This window comes from Piliocolobus tephrosceles, chromosome 7 (assembly GCF_002776525.5).
Source record: "Piliocolobus tephrosceles isolate RC106 chromosome 7, ASM277652v3, whole genome shotgun sequence".
NCBI classification, from domain to species: domain Eukaryota; kingdom Metazoa; phylum Chordata; class Mammalia; order Primates; family Cercopithecidae; genus Piliocolobus; species Piliocolobus tephrosceles.
The window spans coordinates 39,118,847-39,146,145 of NC_045440.1; the positions used below are offsets into that span (position 1 = coordinate 39,118,847).

Here is a 27,299-nt window from a genome sequence, read left to right on the forward strand (position 1 = left end):
TCAGAAAGAGGTTCAGCATTATATGATCCACTGGAAAGAAGAGGTAATAGTTAATGAGCACCTGTCTCTCACCATGTCTTGTACTCCCTGCTTTAAGCTTAGATTATCATATTTATTCTTTAAAATTTTTAGATGAAGAAACTAAACCTAATAAAAATTAAGGAAATTGACTGAGGTCATTCAGCTAGCAGGAACTAGAGGCCTGATTTGATCCCAGGGGAGTTTTCAAAGCCTATGCCCTCTCCTTTACATGATGCCGAATTAGTGACATCACATTATCTGACCCCTCAGATTTTCAACAAGTCTGCAAGTCACCAACTCTCAGCAGGCATCTGGGAAAAAAAGAACAAAGTTGGGATGACCCTGTGAACACTGCTCCGCCCACCGCAGGCTTTGAGGGGAAGAATTCCTTGAGCTACTCTCATAAAAAAACATTCTACAGGACCCTGGGACTACTAAGGTCACTTATAAATGAAATCGTTGAGTCAGGAGTGAGTGAAAGTTATGTTCTTAAAAACAAAGAAATGCTATGCATCAAAGGCGGCCACAGGGAGGTGACAAGATAGAAAAGGTGCTAGATTTAGGTGACCTAAGTTTTGATCTGATCTCTACTTCCACTGCCCTCTGCCCCTTCCTTAGATCATTTGCAAAATGCACACAGTAATGCTTACATGATAGAATTTTCAGAAAATTATGTAAGATAACATATGCAGAGTTCCCAGTGCAACCTGTGACACAGGGCCGGTGCACAGGAGGGGTTTGCCAGACCTAGGTCCAAAAAGATAATTTACTGCAAATTAGTAGAACTCAGTACATCACTCCTATTTTTAAATGTATTTTCTGCAAGGTTTTCTGGTGTTGATCAGGAGACATTCATCATTGTCTCAGCATGACCTGCACCAAATCCAGGTCACATGAAGTTATAAATGTATCTTGTATTTTAATGTCACAACCCTTGGCTGATTCTAAGGCAAAAAGAAAAAAATGTATATGTTCCTAAAAGAACACATCAACCTAAACAAAGCCAGTCACAAGCCACAATGTAGTGAAGGAAACAGACTTCTTCGTTCTGCAAGAATAATATTCTGGGCATGAGGAATGCCCAGAGGTTATTAAAGAGAAACAGAATGGTCACAGGGGGTCACCTAATGGGAAGACAGCAAGCGTGATTGATGAGAGTCATACGAGAGTGAAGACTCATGGTGCTATGTAGGACAAAGGAAGGCAAAGAGGCAAGATCCTCCCAGACCCCTCCCTATACCCCAGCAAGAGATGAAGACAAATGGACCCAGACATAGAAGGAAAGGAATTTTATTAAAAGCGAATGATACAAATTTTCAGTAAAGAGTTGAGATTTATGAGAAAAATAAACTTATGTTTTGTGGGATTCTAGCATGTTAACCAAAGAAATCCATCTATCAGGGGAAAAATAGGGTCAGGAAAGATATACTGGAGAATCAGACACCTGAAAAAAAGAAACAGAGCAGAAAGGAAAGAAGAACCCAGCTGCCACATCCAGGTGGGCCATCAGACCATATTTGGAGATTCCTGTGCACCCCAGCAGGGCCCCCCAAAACAAACACCAGCATGGAAAATTAACATTGCAGAACTGAAGTTAGAGAGTGATTGTGGTATAAAATATCACTCTCTTTTGCAGTCTGTTGCCACCAGATTTCTTTTATTCAAACTAACCTAAACAAAAATAGATTTGGGCTCATTTTCAAGGGCCCATTTAGTGTATGAAGGGAAAGACACCGCTAAAGGATGTGGCTTACACTCTTCCATGACAAAGGGTCATGCAATATGTATGATCAATCCTTTCAGCCCCAAGGCACGGCCACAATGTCCTTCAGAGAAGAACTTCCTGAGGAACACACTCCTTCTCTCTTATGGCTGACACATAGATTGAATCTGGGAAGGACATGTACCTCCGCTAGCTGCAAATCAACTTTACTAAGCCACCCTTGCCTTGCTATAAATAAATACCTGAGATTGGGTAATTTACAAGAAAAGAGATTTAATTGGGTCATGATTCTACAGGCTATACAGGAAGCATGGTGCCAGCATCTGCTTCTGGTGAGGCCTTGGGAAGCTTCCAATCATGGCAGAAGGAGAAGTAGGTGTCTCACATGGCAGGAGTGGGAGCAAGAGATGTAGGGAGACGGTGCCACACACTTAACAATCAGATCTCATAAGAACTCACTCACTCTCATGAGGAAAGCACCAAGGGGATGGTACAGTCCTCATGATAAACCATTAATGAGATAAACCATTCGAAACCACCCATAAGAAATCCATCCCCATGATCCAATCACCTCCCACCAAGTCCCACTTCCAACACTGGGAATTACATTTCAGTGTGAGATTTGGGTGGGGCAAATATCCAAACTGTAACATCAACCCCTGCACTAATGGGCCTGATGTGAAATAAGGTCAAGCTTAGGGCAGTGATGACCAACAGAGACAGCCAGTAAGAGGGCGGCTACAGAAGATGAGGATGACTTCGATAGGTGTGTAATGAAAACCAGATGCAATTCTGTTGCTCTGTAAGACTTTCTATACAAATGACAGGTTTTAATTAAAGTAATTTTTAAAATTATAATTGTCTCAAAGAAAAAAAAACAGGGCAGTATTATGAAAATATGGACATCAACCCCTTCTGTGCAAAATGCTGAGGATGCAAAGATGCATAAGGAAAGACCCCTGCCCTCCTAAAGTCTAACAGTGTGCTCTCTGGGTCTTCCCAACTCTGCCTTTTACATTTAAGGAAGAACAGCATGGACCTTCCAGGAGTTACTGGGACTGAGATCCCAAGACCACACCTGAGTTCTACCAGCTGTTTAAGTAACCGCAGTCCTCCTACTAGAAGCACATATCAAATCACTGCTGACATCCGCATTCCCCCAGGAAGCCCTCCAGGCAACCTTCTGCTGCCCTACTTTGTGACACCAGGGTGCCCTCTCACTTGGCACCTACCTGGAACCCAGCCCACTCTCCTGGCTTTGGGCATCAGCACACCTGCAGGGTGCCTCTAGCCTGTGTCCCTGTGTCCCTCTGCCACTGGGCTTGCCCTGACTTCTCCTCCTTCCCCCTACTCCTCTTGTCATCAGAGAAGGAGAAAGACTTGGCTGAAAGGAAGCTCTGAGAACAAGAGTTTGCCCAGTTGCTTCTACCAGGCTGCCCACTACTCCCTTGACTGGAAGCAAACTGCACCTTCATGTAACTTCACTCCTGCTCCACCTGAAAAACCTGGAATAACCTGGAGAACAGGTTTTTCCTCACATCCTCCCTGCTTCTCAGGTCTTCCCGCTTTCTACAGTCATGGCCTTAAAGATCAGCATCCCTGTGACTGCAGGACGGACAGCAACCTTCCAGTTCTCAGCCTGGAAGTCATCTGGAAACCTCCTTTGCTCTCACACTAATTGTCCCATTCATCCACTTTTACCTACTCAGGTATACTCCAAATCTATCAGTATCTCATTTTTCACTTCTGCCATCAGCCTCACCCAAGGCCACACTGAATCAGTGGACTCTCGCAAGGCTGATACTCGACAGCTCCCCTCAGCTCTTCTTCCGAGTCCACTCTGCATCTCCCATCACTACCTGCTTCTGTCTCCAAATACCAGCTATGCTCATGCTGGCTGTCTTCTTCTTTTTTTAAATTTTACTTCAAGTTCTGGAATACATGTGCAGAATGTTCAGGTTTGTTACATAGGTAAAAATGTGCCATAGTGGTTTGCTGCACCTATCAACCTGTCATTGAGGTTTCAAGCCCCACATGCACTAGGTATTTGTCCTAAAGCTCTCCCTCCCCTTGTCCCCCACCCCCCAACAGGCCCCGGTGTGTGATGTTCTCCCCACTCTGTCCATGTGTTCTCATTGTTCAACTCCCAATTATGAGTGAGAACATGCAGTGTTTGTTTTTCTGTTCCTGTGTTAGTTTGCTGAGAACGATGGTTTCCAGCTTCATCCATGTCCCTGCAAAGGACATGAACTCATTCTTTTTTATGACTTGCTTCTTACTCCTTCCAAAGACCATGTTCTCTCAAACCTTAGGGCCTTTGCACATGCTATTTCTTCTACCTGGAATTATCACACCACACCCTTCCCCACCATCACCGCCAAATATACACTTCTCTGCTTAGTTAATCAGTAATCAACTTCCAGACACAGCTCAAGCATCATGTATTCAGGAAAGCCCTTCCCTGATTCCAAAGACTTTGTGGATTTCTTTATTCTAAGATTTTCCATTACATTGCTTTATTTAAATATTTGTATGATTTTTAAAAATTAACATCCATTCCCCCCCCACCACTATCCTTGTAAGTTCTGTAAACAGAAACTGCCTCTGTTTCATTCACCATGAAATTCCCAGCAATCAGCACACTGCCTGACTCTTGGTAGGCAAGTAATTAGTATTTTCTAAATGAAAAAATCAATGACTGAAGATCACATGATAATACAGACCTCAGGTTCTAGAGCCAAACAGTATTGAGTTTGAACCTTGGCTGTATCGCCTACAAGGTGTGTACCTTTGGATAAGATTCTTGACTTAAGCTCCCTCCACATGTTTTTCAACAGAGGTGATGAAGATTCTTACTCATGTTTACAAAGTTCAAATGAAATTTCTATCAAGTGTTTAGCATAGGGTGTGATACATTAAAAGGTTTAGGCTGGGCACGGTGGCTCATGTCTATAATCCCAGTGTTTCGGGAGACTGAGGTGGGCAGATCACGAGGTGAAGAGATAGAGACCATCCTGGCCAACATGGTAAACTCCGTCTCTACTAAAAATACAAAACTTAGCTGGACATAGTGGCGCACGCCTGTAGTCTCAGCTACTCGAGAGGCTGAGGAAGGAGAATTGCTTGAACCCAGGAGGCAGAACTTGCAGTTGAACTTGAGCTGAGATCATGCCACTGCACTCCAGCCTGGCAACAGAGCAAGACTCCATCAAAAAAAAAAAAAAAAAAGGTTTAACAAGCAGCGTGCAAACAAGCAAGAGAGTACAAGAGAGTATATGCAATGATATGTTAATGACAAAACAGTGGAGTTAGAGTACAGGAGGGGCTACCAGGCTTTCCAATGATCAAAGACCCATTGCTCTATCTCCACCAGCGAAAACAATTATTTCCACAGCTGTCTTTTCAAGGAATCCTTCTTTCCTCTCCTCTGTATCAGATTCCAGGCAGAAGTAATAACTATGATATATATCTCAGTATAAATGAGTTTCAGAAGCAGAGTCCCAAGCAGGAGAATTGGTCTCAGGCCGAGAAAATCATGTGTATCTGAAGCAATATGCCATATGTTTCCATCAGTCGCGAGTTCTACTATTTTTTTCATCTAAATTATTATTTGTGTATTTGTACCTGTATAACAAAAAATTTTTATTCCACCTGGGGGTATAGTTTGGTGAGGTGATTTGTATTGACAAGAAAGAACATATTAAATCTGGGCTGTCCTAGAAAACTCAGGAATTTAGGTTACCATAATTTGACTCGAAGGACAGATGGCATAAAATGACCAGGTGGGCTGACTGTTGCCTATAATCCCAGCACTTTCAGAGACCAAGCCAAGGAGAATTGTTTGAGGTCAGAGGTTCAAGACCAGCCTGGGCAACATAGTGAGACCTTGTCTCAACTAAAATTTTTTTAAAAATTTAAAAATTAGCTGGGTGATACATGCCTGTGGTCTGGCTATTTTGGAGACTCAGGTGGGAGGATCACTTGAGATCATAAGCTATGATTATGCTACTGTACTCCATCCAGCCTGGGCAACAGAGAGTGACCCTAACTTGAAAGGAGGAAAAGAAAGAAAAGTAAAGAAGGAAAGAGAGAGAAAAGAAAAAAGAAAGAAACAGAAACAAGCTGTCTTCATTGTTTCCACATCATAGGTTCACAAATTTCCAACTTTCTGTATGAAAAGAAACAAAGCCAAATAGCAACAATGCAAATGGAAACTCCGGGGTTTGAAATGGTGCTTCTCTCTTAGGCGAAACCTTCAACCTAACAGCCACGAACTGAAAGTCTGATAAGGGACAGAAGAAAAGGCACCTTTAGAGTTTCAACAGGCAGCAAACATCTTCTGTAAAGGGCCACAGTAAATATCTGAGGCCTTCTGCGATATATCATCTCTGTTGCAACTACTCAATTCTCCCCTTGTGGCATGAAAGCAGCTGTGGATAATACATAAAGGGATGAGTGTGGCTGTGTTCCAATAAGACTTTCTATTTATGAATCTTAATATTTGAATGTCCTGTGACTTTTTTTTGAGACAAGGTCCCACTCTGTCACCCAGGCTGGAGTGCAATGGCACCATCTTGGTTCACTGCAACCTCCGCCTCCTGGGTTCAAGTGATCCTCCCACCTCAGCCTCCAGGGAAGCTGGGACTACAGGCATGCACCACCATGCCCGCCTAAATTTTGAATTTGTTTGTAGAGACAGGGTTTCTCCATGTTGTCCAGGCCGGTCTCGAACACCTGGACTCAAGTGATCTGCCCGCCTTGGCCTCCCAAAGTGCTGGAATTACAGGTGTGAAACACTGAGCCCAGCCTGAATTTTATGTAATTTTTATGTGTCATGATACACCCTTCTTCTTTCGATTTTTTTCAAACATTAAAAAATTTTAAAATTATTCCTAGCTTACAGACCACACAAAAACAGGTAGTGGCTGAATTTGGCCAGTGATTATTTTCTGACTCCTGACTTGAGCCAGTGAGGCACATGAGTAAATACTAAATCACATCTATTGATTTTCTAATTGCCCTTCAAGTCTTCCAGGTGGGAACAGCAGGCCTGTCCGTAACTGGACTATAGAAGTTGCAAATTACCCTGAAGAGACCCAGATGAAGGGAACCCATACACACACACATCGATCCTCTCCTTGGGACCTTAAACATTATTGCTTCACTCTCCTCTCACCAGGGGTACTTTGAGTGGGGAAAGATAAAAAGTATCTGGATGCTTAAAGTTACTCTCATGCCTCTGGCATACAGAGCAGACTCTCAAACATCAAGTTCTGTGTATTTGTCTTAAAAAACACAAAGAAAAGTCCAAAGTCTGTGTTCCATTCTTCCACCAGGTTTGTGGAGAAAGGTGCTCCAGGAGACAGTGGGTGCTGGCAGCCCCAGACATTGTAGATGAATACAGCTTCCATGGAGAAACAGAGCAATACCTATCAAAATTACAAAGGCACACATGTTTTCACCCAGCAATTTCACATCTAGGAAACATTCTTATATATGTATACTTGTATACCTGAAAAAGAGATACACACATTTATTCGTCATGGCATTCTTTGTAATAGTAACTGTAGGAAAAATCCAAATGTCCATAAGTAGGAGACTACATAAATTATGGGATATCTATACAATGAAATACTCAGCATCTGTTAGGGTTTATGTTTATGTGTGTGTGTGTGTGTGTGTGTGTGTGTGTGTGTGTGTGTGTACCCGATTCTTATTATTTGTGGTAGTTCTATTCTATAAAGTTGCTATGAACACTGAATTAGCAAATACTGAACCGTTGCTCCTAAAGAAAATACAAGATTAGCTTCCTGTGAACCTCTGTTTACAACATTTTCAACTGATCAATATGTAACCTCATTTTATGTACGTTTCTATTAAGAGACGCATTATTTAATATACATTGCTGATTGTTAACACTGAGCTCACGGCCAGCAGCACTGTCACTCTGCCTGAAGGAAGCTTATTTAATGCATGTCTTTTCTCCCTGAAGCACCTCACAGCCCTCTTGTGTTTCAGAACACAGTGCAGCACTTCAGCATTGTGTTTGGAGGCCATTTTAAACAGTGATATTGACAGCAAAAAGCACAAAAAGGTAACAAGCATGGCTCTAAACAGACTGTGAGGAGGACACTTGCTCACAGTATGGAAGCTGAAGCAGGAAGGCAGAGACTTACCTGGTTTGACCTCAGCTGGAAACATGCACTTTGGGAGACTCAAACTTTTCACTACTCTGCCCATGGCTGTGAATGACTACAAACGTGTGCCAGTACTGACAGGAGGTTACAAATAAAGTTCAATGAGTAGGCGAATCTGCACATATGGAATCCGTAAATAATGAGCATCCACTGTACACACATATACACACACATGCACACAAACACTTTTTTCCTCATGCCAAATGACCTCCATGATGTGTAAAAATACAAAAAATTAGCCAGCCGTGATGGCGGGTGCCAGTAGTCCCAGCTACTCAGGAGGCTGAGACAGGAGAATTGCTTGAACCAGGGGGATGGAGGTTGCAGTGAGCCGAGATTGCACTACTACACTCCAGCCTGGGCAACAGAGCAAGACTCCATCTCAAAAGAAAAAAAGAAAAGAAAAACGAAAAGGTAAAATGGTACATCTACTGTACCATACTTTATGTAAAATATAGGAAAATAATATATTTATTTATGTATCCATCAAATATCCTTGGAAGGGCAATGAATTACCTCTTGCGATGGTTAATATTGGGTGTCAACTTGATCAGATTGAAGGATGCAAAGTATTGTTCCTGGGTGTGTCTGTGAGGGTGTTGCCAAAGGAGGTTAACATCTGAGTCAGTGAACTGGGAGAGGCAGACCCAGTGGGTACCATCTAATCAGCTGCCAGTGTGGCCAGAATAAAAGCAGACAGAAGAAAGTGAGAAGACCAGACTGGTTGAGTCTCCCAGCCTACATCTTTCTCCCATGCTCGATCCTTCCTGCCCTAGAACATCAGACTCCAAGTTCTTCAGCTTTGGGACTGCTGGATCTTCGACTACAGACTGAAGGCTGCACTGTCGGCTTCTCTACTTTTGAGGTCTCAGAACTCGGACTGACTTCTTTGTCCCTCAGCTTGCAGGTAGTCTATTGTTCGATCTCACCTTGTGATCATGTGAGTCAATATTCCTTAATAAGCTCTTGTTTCTATATACATCTATCCTATTAGTTCCATCCCTCTAGAGAACCCTAACACTCCTCTGAACAACTGAAGGACAGAAACGGGAGGAAGACTTCATTGTATTCCTTTTCTCTTCTTGTCATGAAGCCAGTCCCTCCATAGTCACCACTCCACATCAGTCATAAGAGAAAGCTGGTAGACTCAGTGAAATGACAATCTGTAATGTTTTTCCATTAGTCACCATGACTCCTTTCAAAAGTATGTTACCAACATCCCTTTCAAAAAATAAACAGAGCAACAATTCCTGTGTTGATGTATTAAAGAACTATGGTGTGGTCATCACCAGATTTTAGTTACTAAGGGTCCCCAACCATTCCTTCCCTGAATATAGATTTTCTGTAAGTGGCAATGTCTAATTTAAAATTCTGTCTGTGGTCTTTTCCATTTGTGTGAACATCCAAAAAAAATACTTATTATGAAAAAAATACTAAATAGAAAGAACAAGAAAATCTGAATACCCAGTGGTCTCTAGAAGGAAGCAAAGAAAAACGGAGCTTGGGAATAAATAGGATTTTGACCCTTGAGATTTGGATGGTGACAGTGCTCCCTAGCATAAGTGCACAGCAAAGCAGAGACACAAACTTGCTGAGAGAACTGTCTCCCCTGGTTAAAGACAGAACAATGCAAAGGATGCTAGACATTCAAAGAAAATGAAACAGAGAACAAGTAATGCTTTCTAATCACCTACTGGAGAAAAGAAACATGCATAATGCTATTGCAATCATAATTGTATTATATCAGCCCTTTGGAATGGTAGCTGAGAAAAGCCAGTCTAGGCCAGGTGCAGTGGATCACACCTGTAATCCCAGCCCTTTGAGAGGCCAGAGTGGGTGGATCATGAGGTCAGGAGTTCGAGACCAGCCTGACCAACATTGTGAAATCCAGTCTCTACTAAAATTACAAAAATTAGCTGGGCATGGCGGTGCGTGCCTGTAATCCCAATCACTCAGGAGGCTGAGGCAGGAGAATCACTTGAACCCGGGAGGTGGAGGTTGCAGTGGGCCGAGACTGGGCCCCTGTACTCTAGCTGGGGGGACAAAAAGAGACCCCACCTCCAAAAAAAAAAAAAAAAAAAAAAAAGAAAGGAGAAAAGCCAGGCTAGAATCTATGGTTACTAAATTCATATATTGAAGACCCAATCCCCAGTACGATCGTATGTAAAGGTCATAAGATAGTATTACTTTTGAGATATGACTAGGTCATTAGAGTGAAGCCCTTGTGAATGGGATTAGCACCCTTGTAAAAAGAGACACAGAGAGGTGATCTCTGTTGCTGTCCCATATGCCACATGAACTTCATTAAGATGTTCATCTGCAAAGCAGGATGAGAACCCTCGCCAGAAACTGAATCGGCTGACAACTTGATCTCGGACTCCCCAGAACTGTGAGAATTACCTTTTTAATGTTTAAGTCACCTAGGCTATGGGTTTTTTGTTATAGCAGCACAGGCCAACTAAGACAAGGGTTGACTGTCTTGGTCGTGCTCCACCCACATGACAATGTTGAACTTTAGCTGAGGTCCTGGAAAAATATGAGCTCCTGCTCCTGGAAAACAGGAATAGTTTCTTTTCAATCTCCCATCCTTTTCTCTTCCAGGAAAGGGCTTATTGCAAAGACCAACTTTTCCCCAAAAGACTTAGATAAAACGTGTGGATGATCATCTTATTTACCTATTGACAAGGCCAGACACAAACTCTCCCAATTCCCATTCTTCAGCTTATAAATAATTAACTGAACCATTTGTCCCCACTAACAAATCTGGAGAAAATGCCCACTAATGCAGCCTGACCAAACTTTGGTCAGTCTTCTCTGCTTTCCCACGGTCCCTGAACTTTGTCCCACTCTAATACTTGTGCGAGCACTGAGAGCGTATACAGGTATGCAGACAAGACACCACTACTGCCAACAGCCTTTCCCTATAATCAACTGACTACATATGCAGAGAAACACTCCTGTTCAGTTGCTCACTCACAGCACCTACTCACTTGACTCTCCAAGGCCCAGCTCTTTCTAGCTGTGCTCTACTTCTCCAAGTAGTTGGGACATTCCCCTTATTGCAACAGACTTCCATATACTATCGGTCCTTACCTAAGTCCTGATTTTTTTCTTTTATTTGACCCTTTGGAAACATCTGTAGGTTGGCATACACTTGCTTCTGCAAATCTTCCACCTGCCCTCAGGCACCCAGCCCCTCCTACTGGCCAACCCAGTCTCCATCCCTCCCCAAACATACCCCAGGCTCCAGCCCTGCTTCGTAGCACCCTCACCAGAACCAGATTAGAGGGTAGGAGAGCTAAGCAGCATGTTAGTTCACCTAACTAAAAGCAGTACAAAATCTGCACTGAAAGAAGTCAGGAAAAAAAATGCCTGTTAAGCCAAGTTTCCACTGACTAACTGAATGGTTCTTGCTTCTGGCAAATCTGAATGGTTCATGGTCGAGGGAACATTCTGACCACAAAGATCTCCTTCTCTCTCTCTCTCTCTCTCTCTCTCTGTCATGGTCTCTCGCTCTCTCTCTCCCTCCCCCGTGCTTTTGCACCATGCACATGAAAGTTGCATAGGGCTACTGCAGATTTCATCACCAACCCAGGGCTTGGCCAACATGGAATTGACAGTTACAGTCAGCTACAATCTTGAACCCGATAATGCATGTGTTTTCCTAAAAATGAGGGATTTGTGTTACCTACATTACAAATCTTTAATTGTCCTCCCAAGAAATTGCTGGTTCGGAAATTAACAAAAAGAGGCTGAAGAAGAGAAAAGAAGGAAGAAAGAAAGGTGAGGGCGGGCCGGGGCGGCGGAGCAGTTGGGGGATAATTTGCTATAACAAAAGGCAATAAAGGGAAATTTTAAACATATGTCACATAGTACTTCATAATTATATCCACGAACATAATCTCTATCTTGGCCAAATGTGCGTAACTATAGCTCTCCACAAGAGATCCAATTCCAAACAAGTTTTAATGTTATAACTGGGTTATGGACTTGATTCCTTATTTTGCATATAAAACAACTATATGCATTGCTAATTTTTCAAAGCATCTTTCTAAGTAAATATTGAATGAAAGTCAGTTTGAAGGGACCCTGCAAGTCTCTGCCTAACCAGGTCTCCCACAGGCCTTCCTCACTGTTACCTCTAAGGCTTTGCACAGCAGGCAGCTCCGCCAAGAACAGGTGCCCCATCACGGTACAAATCTTCCAGAGCCTTCTAAAGCATCTGCCTTGGGAAAGCCATTGTTAAGCACTCCAGCTCCCACCAAAAAAACACTTCTCTGATCATCAACTTCATTAGAGGCAGGGCCACACAAACTAGCCCTTGATTGTTTTTAAGTTGCTTTCTGTATGATTTTTCTCTCCAAAAACCTGATGAACTCCACATTTCAACCTTTTTCTGTGTCCTTGACAGTATGTGGCTGTGTACTCTGTACATAGTAGAAGCTCAGTAGAAATTGGCTGATTGATTAATTGATTATGAAGGGGCCCGTAGATCAGGAGATAATCCACAAGAAAGAAGAAAAAATTCCACAACAGAGCACTTGACACACACTTTACAATTTACCATGCACCTTCACAAACACGATTTTATCTTGAGTCCCTTAATAATTCTGAGAGCCAGACAGGACAGCAAATCTATTCCTTGATTATTACCATGGTAATTGAGTTTTAGAAAGTCTAAAGCAAAGTTGTGAAACTCATGCGTAGCAGAACGGGGATAGAATCTCCAGTCTAACTCTCAATGCTGGGTACTATGTAAGCTGGAAGCCAAAACATGCGGCACTTATTGGTAAATGCATTTCTCTTTGAGAACTGACCAGGAAGTCAGCAGCAGACCATTTGACATTTGACAAAGTAAATGTCAATGTTACGCACAATGTCCCACCATCCCAAACTCGACTCCCACCTCTGCCACAGTACTGAGTGAATAATGTCCCCCTCCAAATTCGCATCAACTTAGGACACGCAATGTTATTTGGAAATAGGGTCTTGCACATGTAAGTAGTTAAGAAATGTCATATTGGGTTATACTGGGCCATAAATCCAATTATTGGTGCCCTTATAAGAAGAACAGAGAACACACAGAGATACACAGAGAAGAAGGCCAGGTGTGGTGGTTCATGCCTATAATCCCAACACTTTGAGAAGCTGAAGTGGGAGGATCACTCAAAGCCAGGAATTCAAGACCAACCTGGGAAACAGCAAGATCCCATCTCTATAAATTTTTTTTTTTTTTTTTTTTTTTTTAATTAGCCAGGTGTGGTGGTGCACGCCTGCAATCCCATCTACTTGGGAGGCTAAGGCTAGAGGATCCCTTGAGCCTGGGAGTTCGAGGCTGCAGTGAGCTATAATTGTGCCACTGCATTCCAGCCTGGGTAACAGAGCAAGACCCCATCTCTAAAAATAAAAAACAAAAATGAAAAGATAGACAGAGGCAGAGGTTTGTGTGGTACCATTACAAATTCAGCAACTGCCAGCATCTATGAGAGAGGCAAGGAAGAGTTTCTCAGCCAGACTCTCCAGAGGAAGACCCTGCCCATGCCTCAATTTCACACTTATAGCCACCAGAACCACCAGAAAATAAATGCTCTTTGTTGAAGCCACCCAGTTTGTGGCAATTTGTTACAACAGCCCTAGGTAGCCAACAGTGCTAGAACTTCATACTCAAGAAATATTTCTGAGTCTGTTTCCCTGAAGACATTACCGATGCTGACTGCACCCTCCAAAGGGTCCTATCCCACTCTTTTTTATTTAGCTCACCCAAATCTATCCTTTAAGAAGTGGTTCAGTGTCACTTTCTCCAGGAAACCTTATCCAGCCCCATCCTATCAGGAGAGGCCAGGAACCCTTCACCACACCCAGGCACATGCTTATGGTAGCACTTATCACACTGCATCAAGATACATGGTCTACACATCTGACTCCCCAACTAGATCCTGATCTGTGCTGGGGAAGGTGTCCATGTCCCCCAGCGTTTTGCAGATGCTCATTACCTTCTTACGATGGGACATGGGACGTTGTGGAGCCGGATTACAGTATCCGAGTAAATCTCCTTTTGTTTTCTACTTTTCCAGCCATGTCTCTGTCAAGTACCAGCTGGGTGATCACAGTCAATTACTTAATCTCTCTATTGGCTTCTTTGCTAAATGGGAACAGTGACAACTCCTGCCTTCTCCAGGGCTTGTGAAGATGAAAATCACTCATATATGTAAAGCATTTAGAACATGTGTCGAAAGTGCCTGATAAAAGCCAGCCACTATTTTTACCCTGCCCAGAACAGCAATGCTCCCTGGCTTCAGACCCAGTAATGGTTCCAATGCCGAAAAATAAGATACCACTTCAGGATATGTGGGGAAAGACTAGGAATAGCATTTAGGGAAGCAGGATTTTAATCTCAGGTCTGACCACTTTGGGCAAGTCATGGTACTCCTTTATTTTCACCTTTGTAATAAGAAGGGTTTAGATTAGATTGATTCCTCCCCAGCTAGACTCTAGGATGTTTAGGGATTTATGAAAGTGACACTCAGCTTCTCAAGCTACAGAATATTTCAGATCTAAAGGAAAGCACGTATATTAAGAGTAATAACACTGACGACACTAACCAAATGCCAAGCTTCTCTGTGTTTAGAGGGAATTATCTTAACTCCACATAAAAATACTGTTTACTTAACACTGACTTGTGGTTTTGGTCAGCAGTTACTTACATTTCGCAAAAATCAAAGTATCAAAAAAAAAAAAAAAAAAAAGCCTAGGTAAAACTAAATCACCTTTTTTACTTAAAAGTGCTGTTTCCCAAACAGATCATTTTTTCCCAAAGCATCTGACCCATGGGTGAGAACGTAATAAAAGGGTGAAAAACTGAGAGTCTCAATAGACTGCGTGAACACTGAAGTCCTCTCTGTCTCTAACGCTCGAGGGATTACTGAAAATTTCTCCAAGGCAATTGACTGTAACAATTTATTTCTCATTTAATTTTACTCTGTGGCCCCAAGGGAAAAATGTCTTCCAGGGGAAAAGAAATGTAAGATCCAAGTAAGGATTCTAAAGAGAAAAGCATGGGAAGAGAACATTTAAACAGCTGACAATGTCAAAACAGAAGATAGAAATGAATTTAGGTGTTTAAAACAACAACAACAACAGCAAAAGCCAAATGGGCTGAAGTAGAAATTGCAACAATAGACCTTAGAAGTAATAATAGGCTCTTTGCTGCATTTGTAAGTAAATTTTGAGTTCCTATGAATGGGGTGGGAGCAGGGGTCATATGTGGTCAGGGTGTGGGAAATCAGGAACAAATTTTCTGTGTTTACAGAAGCCAGCACTAGTGGTATTCAGGGCAGATGTGAATGTTCTTCTCAATCAGTTAACAGGGGGATGCAAACCTGTCACAGCCCCTGGGAGCAGAGAAGCTGAGTAGGAACTGAGAGGCAAGCAGAATAAAGTGTTACAGCCTTCTTTTTTTTTTTCTTTTTTTATTATACTTTATGTTCTAGGGTACATGTGCACAATGTGCAGGTTTGTTAAATATGTATACATGTGCCATGTTGGTGTGCTGCACCCATTAACTCATCATTTACATTAGGTATATCTCCTAATGCTATCCCTCCCTCCTACCCCCTCCCCACAATAGGACCCAGTGTGTGATGCTCCCCTTCCTGTGTCCAAGTGTTCTCATTGTTCAATTCCCACCTATGAGTGAGAACATGCAGTGTTTGGTTTTCTGTTCTTGGGACAGTTTGCTGAGAATGATGGTTTCCAGCTGCATCCATGTCTCTACAAAGGACATGAACTCACCCTTTTTATGGCTGCATAGTATTCCATGGTGTATATGTGCCACATTTTCTTAATCCAGTCTGTCATTGATGGACATTTGGGTTGGTTCCAAGTCTTTGCTACTATGAATAGTGCCGCAATAAAAAGAAACTACCATCAGAGTGAACAGGCAACCTACAGAATGGGAGAAAACTTTTGCAAACTACCCATCTGACAAAGGGCTAATATCCAGAACCTACAAAGAACTCAAACAAATTTACAAGAAAAAAACAAACAACCCCATCGAAAAGTGTTATATCCTTCTGAGAATACAGGGTGCTAGTGGAGAGAGTATCAGTAATAATAATGCATGCAGAAAGTGCTTTGAAACAAAATACTAAACAAATATGACTTATGTCAGTTGGGCCTTATGATAAATCTATACATTAGATATTATTATTATTATTATTATTATTATTATTATTATTATTAGAGACAGTGTCTCACTCTGTTGCCCAGACTGGAGTACAGTGGCACATTCATAGCTCACTGCAGCCTCTGACTCCTAGACTCAAGCAATCCTCCAGCCTCAGCCTCCTGAGGAGTGGGGGCTATAGATATGCACCACCACATCTGGCTAATTAAAAAAAAACAAATTGTAGACACAGGGTCTCACTATGTTGCCCAAGCTGGGCTTGAACTCCTGGCTTCAAGTGTTCCTCTTGCCAGCCTCCCAAAGTTCTGGGTTTACAGGTGTGAGCTATTGCAGCCACTCACCCAGAAGAGCAGTGGTCCCTGGCCCCAGACTCAGCAATGGCTTCAATGCCCAAAATTAAGACACCATTTCTTATTCTCCAGACAACATCTTTGTATATTCAATCTCTCAATTCTTAGGTATGAGTCTGTACAAAAGAAAGTTGATTCATATAATTACCAACATACACTCTTAAAGCCCCTGAGAAGTACTGGGGGTGACTTCCATGCTGTGTCCAATAGATCAAAATGCATAGTGGAAATCATATATTCGCCTATAAATGTACACACAGTGTAACAAAAGCATCAACTATCACTTTCAAAAAGTGATGATTTTATTGCTCTTTCTGTTTACTGGTTTGCTTTTATATTATGCTCAATAAATTATAGAAAAATGATTTGATAAATAAATCGTTGGTAGATCAAGGTTTTCAAAACCCAGGAAACAGCAGAGAAAAAAGTTTTCCATGGGGCCTTTGATAAAGAATGCAAACAGATGCTTCTTGCTCTGAAATCCAAACACCTTCCCCACTGTAAACTGTCCTTGCTGTTACCGGCAGCACCAGAGCTTGAGTAAAGGGGATTGTGCACCTGACTAGAGTGGCAAGAACCATCTTGAGTCTCTACAAATACAACATTAGCTTGAGTCCAGTCATCTCTGTTTGCCACTGTAAACCTTCCCTAGGAGCTCAGATGTAAGTGCAACATTCATTATTACAACGTGAGCAGACAGAAAATAACCGGTGTACAAATAGCTAATTGTCAAGTGGCCATGAACCCCATTGTCTCTGACCATTAGCATAAGACACTAAATGGCTATTAAATGAAGGGATTCACATCTGATTGCTGGGTAATTTCAAGAAGTGAAAAAAGAATTCTATTCTTTCTGCTAATAGACAGTCTCCCAATGGGAAGCACGATTCCAGTAGCCATAGGGTTCCGACGTTACATAAAAACTGGTGTAGGCCAACGGTCCCGTGGCTTAAGATTTTCTGAGAGGAATGTGCCTAGGAAATTGGTATCCTCCTCCCTCACTCCTACGGCCTCCATCTGGTAAAATCCATTCATGCCCCCAAGCTCCAGCTCAAATGCCAGCTCTTCAGGTACACCTTCCCTGACCAGAGCCCCTTGGCATGATCCACTTGCCTTTTATCTTCATGGTTCTTTGTGCAAGATGTTAATAAACACATACGCTGTGATATTATAGCTACTCTTTATACAGTGTCAATCTCTGATACTACATTATGAATTTCTTTAAGGCAACACTGCGTCTTATTTATCTATTTCCTCAGTGCTTGCATGTGATGCTTGGCAAGTCCCAGTACACCTCCTATCTACCATTTCATTTAATGTTCACCATAGTCCAGTGAGGAAAGTAAAATATGATGATTATGGCCTGCCTGATTGAGAAAACCGGGGCTCCAAGAGATCAATTATTTGCCCACGGTCCTACAGCTAAGGGCTAAAAAAACTAGACGCAGTCCCGGCTCTTAGCAGCTTGCAAAGTTTTCATGACATCTTTTGCTTCCAATAAGCTCTCAAGGCTGCTTCACCAAGGCAGTAAAGACAGAGTCACAGTGTCCCAGATTAGTCTGTGTATGAACAGCTCATTTTGTGACACCAAGAGGCATGCTTAGAATTTATTAAAAACACCAGCCCTGATGCTCACAACCTTTGCTCACAGGCAGTTCTCTTGCTCCCTCTCTTTTTCCCCTGTGAAAAATACACAAGTGAAGATTTTGTAAAGTTTCTTCAATGATCATATATTAATTTTTAATGAGAAAAGAAAACCGCCATCTACATGGCAGCAGAAAGAAAACAAGATCACAAGCCCACGGATGGTGTGGGGTGTAAATTCTATGCCTGCAGCCTCCTCTTAACTCAAAGTGCGAGGAATTTCTGTGTTTAATCCTCAGTGTTTATCAGGAGGAGCCTCTGCAGCCGGTGGATATGAATATTCTACTCATTAGGAAAAGTAACCCCTGCTGGGAGGAAGGAATGTTTATTTCATCAGCCTTTGCCTTGGCCTGGCTGAAATAAGCCCTTTGCTCTGACTTGACACCCTCAAAGCGACTTTATAATTGTCATTTGTCTTCCCAAGCAAATGTTCCTTCAGAGAGAGGGATCAAGAAGCCTGGGTATTTTTATTTGCAAGATATGCACACTCTTCATTATAAATTAACAAACAAGGCATTCTGTTTTACACACCAGAGGAAAAATGAAGTATGTAAAAAGTGAAGTATCTAATATTTCTGACAGATTTGCCCCTGAGGTCCTGTCTTCTTAATACTTCATCATGTTGTGGTCCTGCCTCCCTCACCCAGCCTTGCTCCCTGCCCTGCAACCTCTGTGTATTCTCACTATTTATGGTCCCAGTGCAATGTCATCAGAAACCCCTCCAACACTATATGGGCAAATTCTGGTAGGAAAAAAAAAAAAAAAAAAAAACTCTCTATATATTATAATATCTGTAATATTTAATGAGAACTATTTCTACTCACTCAGCTTTTCTACGGATCTGGACTAGACTACAATTCTTACACCCACAAAGTTCTCAGTACACAGAACAAATCATCTGAGGATATCACATGGCACCACATACTCACATTTTCTGACCGGAGCCTCTTGGCAGGACACCCTCCATCCCTGGGGTGAAGCATGTAATACAGTCGGACTTTGCTTGCATGTTTTCGACTCTGAGAAGGAAAAGCAGAAGCAGATACTGTAAAAGAGAAGCCATTTCAAATCCTTTGAAACCTAGCCAGTGCCCGCAAATGCAAAAAGAAATGTATTTTCAGTAGAAGACACTTCTGCATACTCCTGTGAGGGATGTAGGATGTAGTTTCAGATAGGTTAAGTGGCTTGCCCCAAGTTATAAAGCCGATGTAATTTCAAGATGAGAAAACACAGTAATGAAGAAGGTGAGGCATTGAAATCATTTAGCCTAGGGTGGATAATATACTATATTTAATTGTCCTCAAAAATAAAAACAAATAAGCAAAGGAAATAACATAAGGATCAACTGTGATGAGAAGAGGCACAGTGATCTCTCTCACTACTGTTGCCCTACCCTCAGGGTCTGGGGACAATGCCTCCCTGGGGGCCTGGTACACCTCACCCCCAATAGAAGCCTTTTATCATGGCTCTCCCACACACAGGCTTCATTAATAAGCTATCAAAAGGGATGCGATTCTCTAAGTCAGATATCATAGGCAAGCTAAAGACAATTGTATGTCAGTCTGCGGACTGACCACAGCCTAAGCTACCTGCCAGCAGCTGATGCAGTTGAGCAAATAGAGACCTGTGTTCTTCGGAATTAGCAGGATTGTTGATTTCTGGCTATAGTGACTCGTCCGTGCCCAGCATGGAGAAACTGATGCTTTCTTTGTTCCCTATTTCCTCTACTTTGCCCAACAGAGAGTTTCATCCCGGATTCCCATCACGTTTAAAGAATACAGCAGTTCTAACTTCAAGTTTCTACCTGAGGCAGGATGGAAGTGTGAAAAGAACACTAACAGTCATCAGACATTCAGAATCTGGGTTCCAGCTCTACCACTTCCTAGCTGTGTGATATTAGACCAGTCTCTTATTGGAATGTGTTTATATCAAAATGAGTCTCATTTTCTCCATGTACAAAATGTACACAATATTTGCTAGAGTGTCATAAGAATCAAATGAGACATTGCATATGAATAATTGCAATCTGTGTAATATTAAACATTTCTCGCTGTTGACTGCATCACCTCTCGAATCTATTGTTCCCTAATTCCAATACCCCTTCCTTTTCCTTTACTCAGAGGTTACTTCCTCCTTTTCCAGGCTTTTGTTCCACTATGACTTTATTTACAGTTGCATCCTAGCCCATCTCCTGGATGTTGGTTTACTTTTGTGAATCAGCCACGAAGGCAAAGTGATGTTCAGAGAACACACAGCAGGTTGCATCTTGTTTACAGGATACATTTTAAATCCTTCCTGTCCATTTTCTTCATTCATCACTTTCTTAATTCCTGTATTCTGTCTGGAGCAAGAAGACCATGCTTTTAGACAATTCCTGAACACTTTTAAGGCCTTTAAATGAGTTTAAAAGTGACAATGAAACATGAAAAATTTTTACAGATGTGTGAAAGTACTGAAATGTGACTTGGAAATATATTGTCAACACTTACAGCACCATTTCTAGGTTACATTGTAGGTTTTAATCAAAGGTCATCTGGAGGTTTTTTTTTTTTTTTGTCTAGATTTCTTAAGAGAAACAGACATGTAGATGTATGTCAGATGAGTCAATATTATTATGTGGCTTCTATATGTTTTTGAAAATGACTGTGCAGGCTTATATTTTTCTCTTTGTAAATAAATTTGCAGCTTACTAACATCTGTACATATTTTCTGCCATTTTGCTGAGGTTATTTTAGAGGTAAGGAAGGAGTCATCTTTATATTGGGACTACTACTGCAGTCAAAAGAATAAAAAGGAACATCTAAACTGCAAGATGCTGACTGTGGACAGAGCCTGAGCTGGTGAAAAAGCACACAGATGATAATGGGTGGAAAAACAAGTGGGAACAATGTGAGCTCAAACGTGGCTACAGTGGATTTTCAATTTTGCATTTGTTACCATAGAAGAGCTTCTTTTCACATTCCCTGCATTACCCACCTCCTAAAGCTCTGGATTTCCAGAGAATGAAATTATGGCAAAACTGGAAATCTCATCACGTGGCCTGGTTTGCGGCTGTTTTGTCATTTTTCTTTCTCCCCTCCTCTTAATCTAAAGTATTCCATTTCTTTTAAAAAGACCTTCTAGTACAGGCAGAGTTCACTGAGTTGTTTAATTACACTTAGACAAACTAGTTGAACCATTAGGAAAATAAATGCCAAGCTCTGATATGAAGCTGTTAGTGATGTGAGATGTTGGGATTTGAGGCTTATTAGTGATTTTGATCAGTACAGGCCTGTTTTCCTCCCTCAGGCCCCCCCCCCCCCCCCCCCCACCTCCAGTTTTGGTGGGAGAAGGAATGGCTACACCGCAAGCAGTGCCCTTGCCTATGGTTTATGGTGAGGGAAATCAGAGCCTTGGCAAATACCACCTGATTCTGGAATGATGGCGGAGGCATCCTCGTTCATCATTTAGCAGCATTCCTTTTGCCTGGGCACCCTTTTTCCCTCTCTTTGCTTTCCCCAGGGTGCCTGGACCAGATCCAATGCCTTCCCTGCCCACAACTTCCAGCAGGAAGTGAAAATCTGCAGACTTCTCAGGGGGAGGAGTGTGGAGTCACATTCCCGATTAGTCTGACTCAAATCCAAAGCTGCTTCCAAATTACGTTGGTTGACAAAGGGAAAGAGGTTCCCTGCAGATCCTTCCTGGAGTTTCTACAGCTTGCCCTGCCTCCGACCTAGGCCTGTGGCACCTGAGGATGGAGACCTGCCAGGAAGGCCCCTCCTTCCTTCATCCTTCCCTCCCTCCCTCCCTTTCTTCCTCCCTTTCTTTCTCTCTCTCCCTCTCTTTTTTTTTTTTCTTGTGATAGAGTCTCGTTCTGCTCACTCTGTCACCCAGGCTGGAGTGCAATGGCACAATCTCAGCTCACTGCAACCTCCACCTCCCAGGTTCAAGTGATTCCCCTGCCTCAGCCTCCCTGGTAGCTGGGATTATAGGAGTGCGCCACCATGCCTAGGTAGTTTTTCTATTTTTAGTAGAGACGAGGTTTCACCATGTTGGCCTGGCTGGTCTGTAACTCCTGGCCTCAGGTGAGCTGCCCACCTCAGCCACCCTTTCCTTTCTTCCCAGCTTTCTCACCTCTCTCTCTAGATGAGACTCTCTGAGACACTTACAGTGTCTTCCTCTAACTGGCTCCTTTCTACCCCGTACCTACTGGAAATTCTTTGGAATTTGGCACAGTAATCTCACTCCTTTCAATTTATTCTGAAAAACAAACAAATGAACAAAAACTTGCCTAAAACAAGAAAGTTAAAATTAATTGAAACAAAGATGTCCATTGCAGCATTACCTAAACAGGAGCAAAAAATTAGTGAGACAACTGCAGATTGAACAACAGAAGGCTGGATAAAGCAGCCGTGGCATGCCCTATGTTAAACGGAGAATTGGGGGTGGGGGAACCTTTACATATATATATATACACACACACACATACACACACACACACACTCACATATATATATAAAGGTTTTTAAATGCATGTTATATATATATATGTACATACATATATAATGAATATTGAAAGAAAAATGCTAAACTCAAAACTGCACAGATACTATGATTACAATTACGTAAAAGTGCGTAAGATGACACAGGTAGAAAAGAAAAAGTAAAAAACATGATTTCTTAGGATACGTGGAGTATGATTGGCTTTCATTTTTTATTTTTATAACAAATTTGCCAATAACATAAATATAATAATAATAATTTTGCAATGTTTAAGCCATTTTGATTTTGATTTAGGTACACTTTTTACCCACAATTATTGTAATTAGTAAAAAGCATCACTGATCAGAAACTTTATTAACATATACTGCTATAATTGACCACATTTCCATCTACCCTTGTTAATGTCTTATTAACATTCAAAATGCATTTTTGTTTCATTGGAGGACTTGGTATTAGATGAGCCTTCTTAACCCAAGAGCAATACATGCTACTTCCAATTTTAAAACTTGTTTTTAGTACATACAAATGCCAGGGTACATAAGTGTCACTTTCACTTTCTGTGTATAAATAGAGACTGGAGGATGGGGAGGCCTAAGCTATACACACAACTACACTGCAAAGGGCTAGAGGAAAAGACACATCTGAAACTGGCTCTTACATCATCCAAATAAACACAAGCAACAACACATCCTTATTACTTTTTCCAAGGTTTATTAGTACCAAAATTTCCACTGCTCTTAAGAGTCTGAAAAGACAGGAAAACTGCCAAGTGAAAAGAACTTTAAGGAGAAAAAAATACCCACATGTTAAATGTATATATTACAGAGTTTCAGGAGAAAAAAAGAACCATTACATTAAGGGAAAAGACATGAAAAAGAAATAACAATCTCTTCCAATTGCACTGAGAGTCAATCCCAGGCTCTTTTTTGCATTAATATTTGCATTTTGAGCAAAAGTCATTGCTTTCATTCAAAACACATCAACTTTAAGCTTCCCAGATCGACCAGAAATTACCAACTCTTCCATTTTAATTAAAGCCTTTGCCCCCGATCCTAGGCATTGTGCAGGGACAGACCTATCTGAAGATTAGTTTCTTTTGCTGAAACAATCTCTTGGCACTCAAGGAAATCGTCTAAAATGGAAATTCAGGCCAGCCTTCTCTTTGGGGGAATAAAGAACAAGACAAACCTCTATTTCAGATGTATTGCTGTGAAAGAAGGAGGCGAAACACATAGAAATAGAATGGCTTTTTGCCTCACCTAAATAACCATCTTCCATTATCACGCATGCCTCAAAAAAATTCACAACTCAAATTTGCTTCCAGCAGGGCTACTGATTTCTGGTATCATAAAATGTGGCAATAACAAAGCAACCTTATATTTGCATAATGCTTCAGGCAATCTTTAAAGTCCTTCCAGGATCATCATCTCATTTCATCCCAGAATCACAGTTGTGAGGCTGGCAGGAGAGGTGCTATCTCAAATAAGCTTAAAGATCCATTTCTGATTTCCTAGATAAGTCTTCCACCATCTTATTTCATCAGAGGGATCTAATTATACCTCTTCTAGCAACCAGCTAAAATAAACCAAGGACCTCAATAAAACAGGAAAACCTGGAACAAAGAGTGTTCTCACATGCCACCACATTTGAGGTCATTCCGGGGAGAAGAGGAGCCAATAGTTGGAAAGGACAGCAAACACCAAACGTCTAGCACACTGGGATTCCTGCAAAATCCGCTGATGCGAGATGAGGGACTCCATCACACAGGATGGGACAACAACCGCTGATGCGAGATGAGGGACTCCATCACACAGGATGAAATGAAAGGGAATCCTAGCAGAACTCCAGGGAGCATCCCTTCACTGAGGGCCCCAGGGATGAGCCCTGGAAAAGGTGCAGCATGGCCTCACTAGGAGGCAGGGTTAAATGCAGAGAAGCCAAATAGAAAACTACAAGTGTTGGGGATTCCCTCTAATGAACGGAACTCTTTTCCAAATGGATGTATCTTCCCTTATTTGCCAGGGGAAGAACATTGGGCACAGAAACCCCCGTACCTGGAGTGAAAGATGGGTCAACTAAAACTCTAGGAAGAGAAAACTGGTCCCTAAAGGAAGGCTTCACCAACACAGGGGAGGAAGAAGTCAAAGTCCTCTGCTGGAAGATCCCACGGTGCCAGGTCCCAGGCCTCCTGCCCAGGCCACTGGGCTACAGAAATAGTGTTAAAATCAGATCAGAAGATCCTAAAAGGATTTAGGTAGATGATGGAAAGATCCAAGGCCAACCACACATAGCAGGGACACATGGCTGGCCTTAATAACCTTCTGCTCTGCCAAAGATTAGTGGCATCTATGAAAAAAAAACTGTGAAAAAAATATGAAAGAAGACTTTTGAGAAACTCTCAAAGAAATTAAGCAATTGTTTGCAAAATATTTACTACAATAAGTAGAAGTTTTGAATGGCACATGTTTTTTCTCATTTAATTCAAGAAAATATCAACAGGGTAAAAGCTGAAAGATGAGATAAGACAACAGATTGAGATAAGGTATTAGGGTCTGAGTTAATACAGAGTGGAAATTTAAAACATCATAGCTTAATTTTGAAGGTCTTTCAGTTTAATAGCAAAATCAACACGGCAGATCTATGTAGAAGTCAAGATAGAGACAATTTCTAGAATGCTTAGAATAAAAAGTAAAACAACAAAAAAAGAAATTAAAGATCTTATACATGCAAAACCAGAACAAATGTAATATGGCTTTACTGGCAGAATAAACAAATACATGGAATATAATAGAAAGGCCCAAAATAGATTCAGTAATTTGGGACCAAAAGAAAACTAGGAAAATATATTTAACCTTGTGATGGGAAAGTATTCTAAGCAAAGAAAGAAAAAAAAGGAAGACTGATGGACCTGGCTAAAAAAAATAAGTGTTTTCAATCTGAAATACCTATATATAAGAAACAACCCACAAAGTAGGAAAAATATTTGCAGCACGTAAAAGAAAATGGCTTACTATCTTTGAGATCAAAAGTGTCCTCACAAATTTATTCAGAAAGAAACAACATTAAAATAGACAAAGGATAGAAACAGGAATTTAGAAATACTAATAGTTTTTATTAATATTAATATAATATTTTTTTATTATTTTTATATTTTTATTAATATTAATATAATTATTAATACAAAACTAATAGTTTTGTAATAGACTTACAAAAAGAAATTCATCCAAATGTTACCTTACAACTGTTTAATTTAAAAAAATGTGTGTCTTTCACCCATCAGATTGGCAAGGATTTACAAAATATACATATCCATATTGGTTGAAGATGCAGAAAAAGCTAGCACTTGTGTACATAGATAGATAATAGACATGTAAATTGATATAAGCTTCCTGGATAGAAATTTTGCAATATATATCCAAAGCAAAAACTTGTTTGATTCAACAATCCTACTTCTTTGAATGTATTCTAAGGAAACAATCGGAGACATGTATTGCCATTTATTTATAATAGTAAACATGGGAAAATAAGTTAAATGCCCTAAAACAAGAGGGGTAAATATTATAATATATCCATATAATAGATACCAAAGAGCCACTGGCAAACATAATAATAATATTCAATGACATAAATATACATATATAAATTTTAAAAGGCAGTTTCTAATCAGAATGTACATTTTTATACAAAAATGTGTATGCGTCTGTATGCATATACAAGGCAAAGATCTAGGAAGAAACATACAAAAGGATTAGCATTGTTTATATGGATTACGAGTGATTTTAAGTGTTCTTATTAATGTATTTTTGATATTTTAGATTACTTAGAAGACCAAATCATTCCAACAATCAGAAGGAAAGAAGGAAAAATCATCATTTTAAAGATTCATTCTAATACTGATGATTTATCATTCTAATAGAGGAAAACACGTCCCAGAAAGACCAAGAGATTTTCTCAAGATCCCACAACTTACAAGTTTTCAGCAAACAGGGATTATATCTGTTGGTTTCACTGTTGTATCCTCAAAATATATCACAATGCCTGACATATGGCTGGTGCTCAATAAAGATTTGTCATTTCAGTGATTCAACATGTGAAGGAAAGAATAAGTCAACCTCAGAACAAGAACCCAAGACCCTTGAAGAATTAAGACCATTGTGTAAAAGTGTTGTGTACATTTGAAATATGTTGTTACAGATCCCTTTGCATTCAAAAAATGAAATTGAAAGCCTCACAGATCTACTTCCATCTCTAAACTCCATGGCTGCAGTACAGGTCAGAGAGGGGCAAGGGAGCCCGCAGACCAGAGACAGTCCTAAGTGGCAGTGCCCACAGGCATTTGACAGAGTGCACAGCGGAGGAAACCTCTCAGTAGATGAGTTGATGGACTGCAGTTGAAGCATAAGCTCTGAAGAAACTGAAGGTTTCCTGCAACTAGTGCAAAAGAGGAGATTCAGAGTAGCAGTTGTCTTGCTGCAGAGTCCACGGCTCAAACAGAGGCAGTGTGTTGAGGAAGAGAGGTTTGGAACAAGGCAGCGTTAACTCCTCTACTGTTTCCAAGAATCAGAGATCCACTAGATACTAGCTCGGTAAAGTGTCCTTTAACCTGTGGTCAGATATATAGGCTTCTGTGGCTGAATGTATCATGACTTAGCTTTTAATTATAGGATCACGGACGTTTGTTTTATTCTGGACTGAAT

The 27,299-nt window shown here is 41.1% G+C and overlaps 1 protein-coding gene across 2 annotated transcripts in view; it reads right to left on the reverse strand.

Annotated features, from left to right (window-relative positions):
* ZMAT4 (zinc finger matrin-type 4) overlaps positions 1–27,299 on the reverse strand; it is a 365,160-nt gene that overhangs the window by 211,383 nt on the left and 126,478 nt on the right. For both annotated transcript variants that reach the window (XM_026453908.1, XM_026453907.1), the window contains exon 3: positions 19,050–19,139. In XM_026453908.1, coding sequence (XP_026309693.1) covers positions 19,050–19,139 — 90 coding nt within the window. The remainder of the gene's footprint in view (positions 1–19,049; positions 19,140–27,299) is intronic.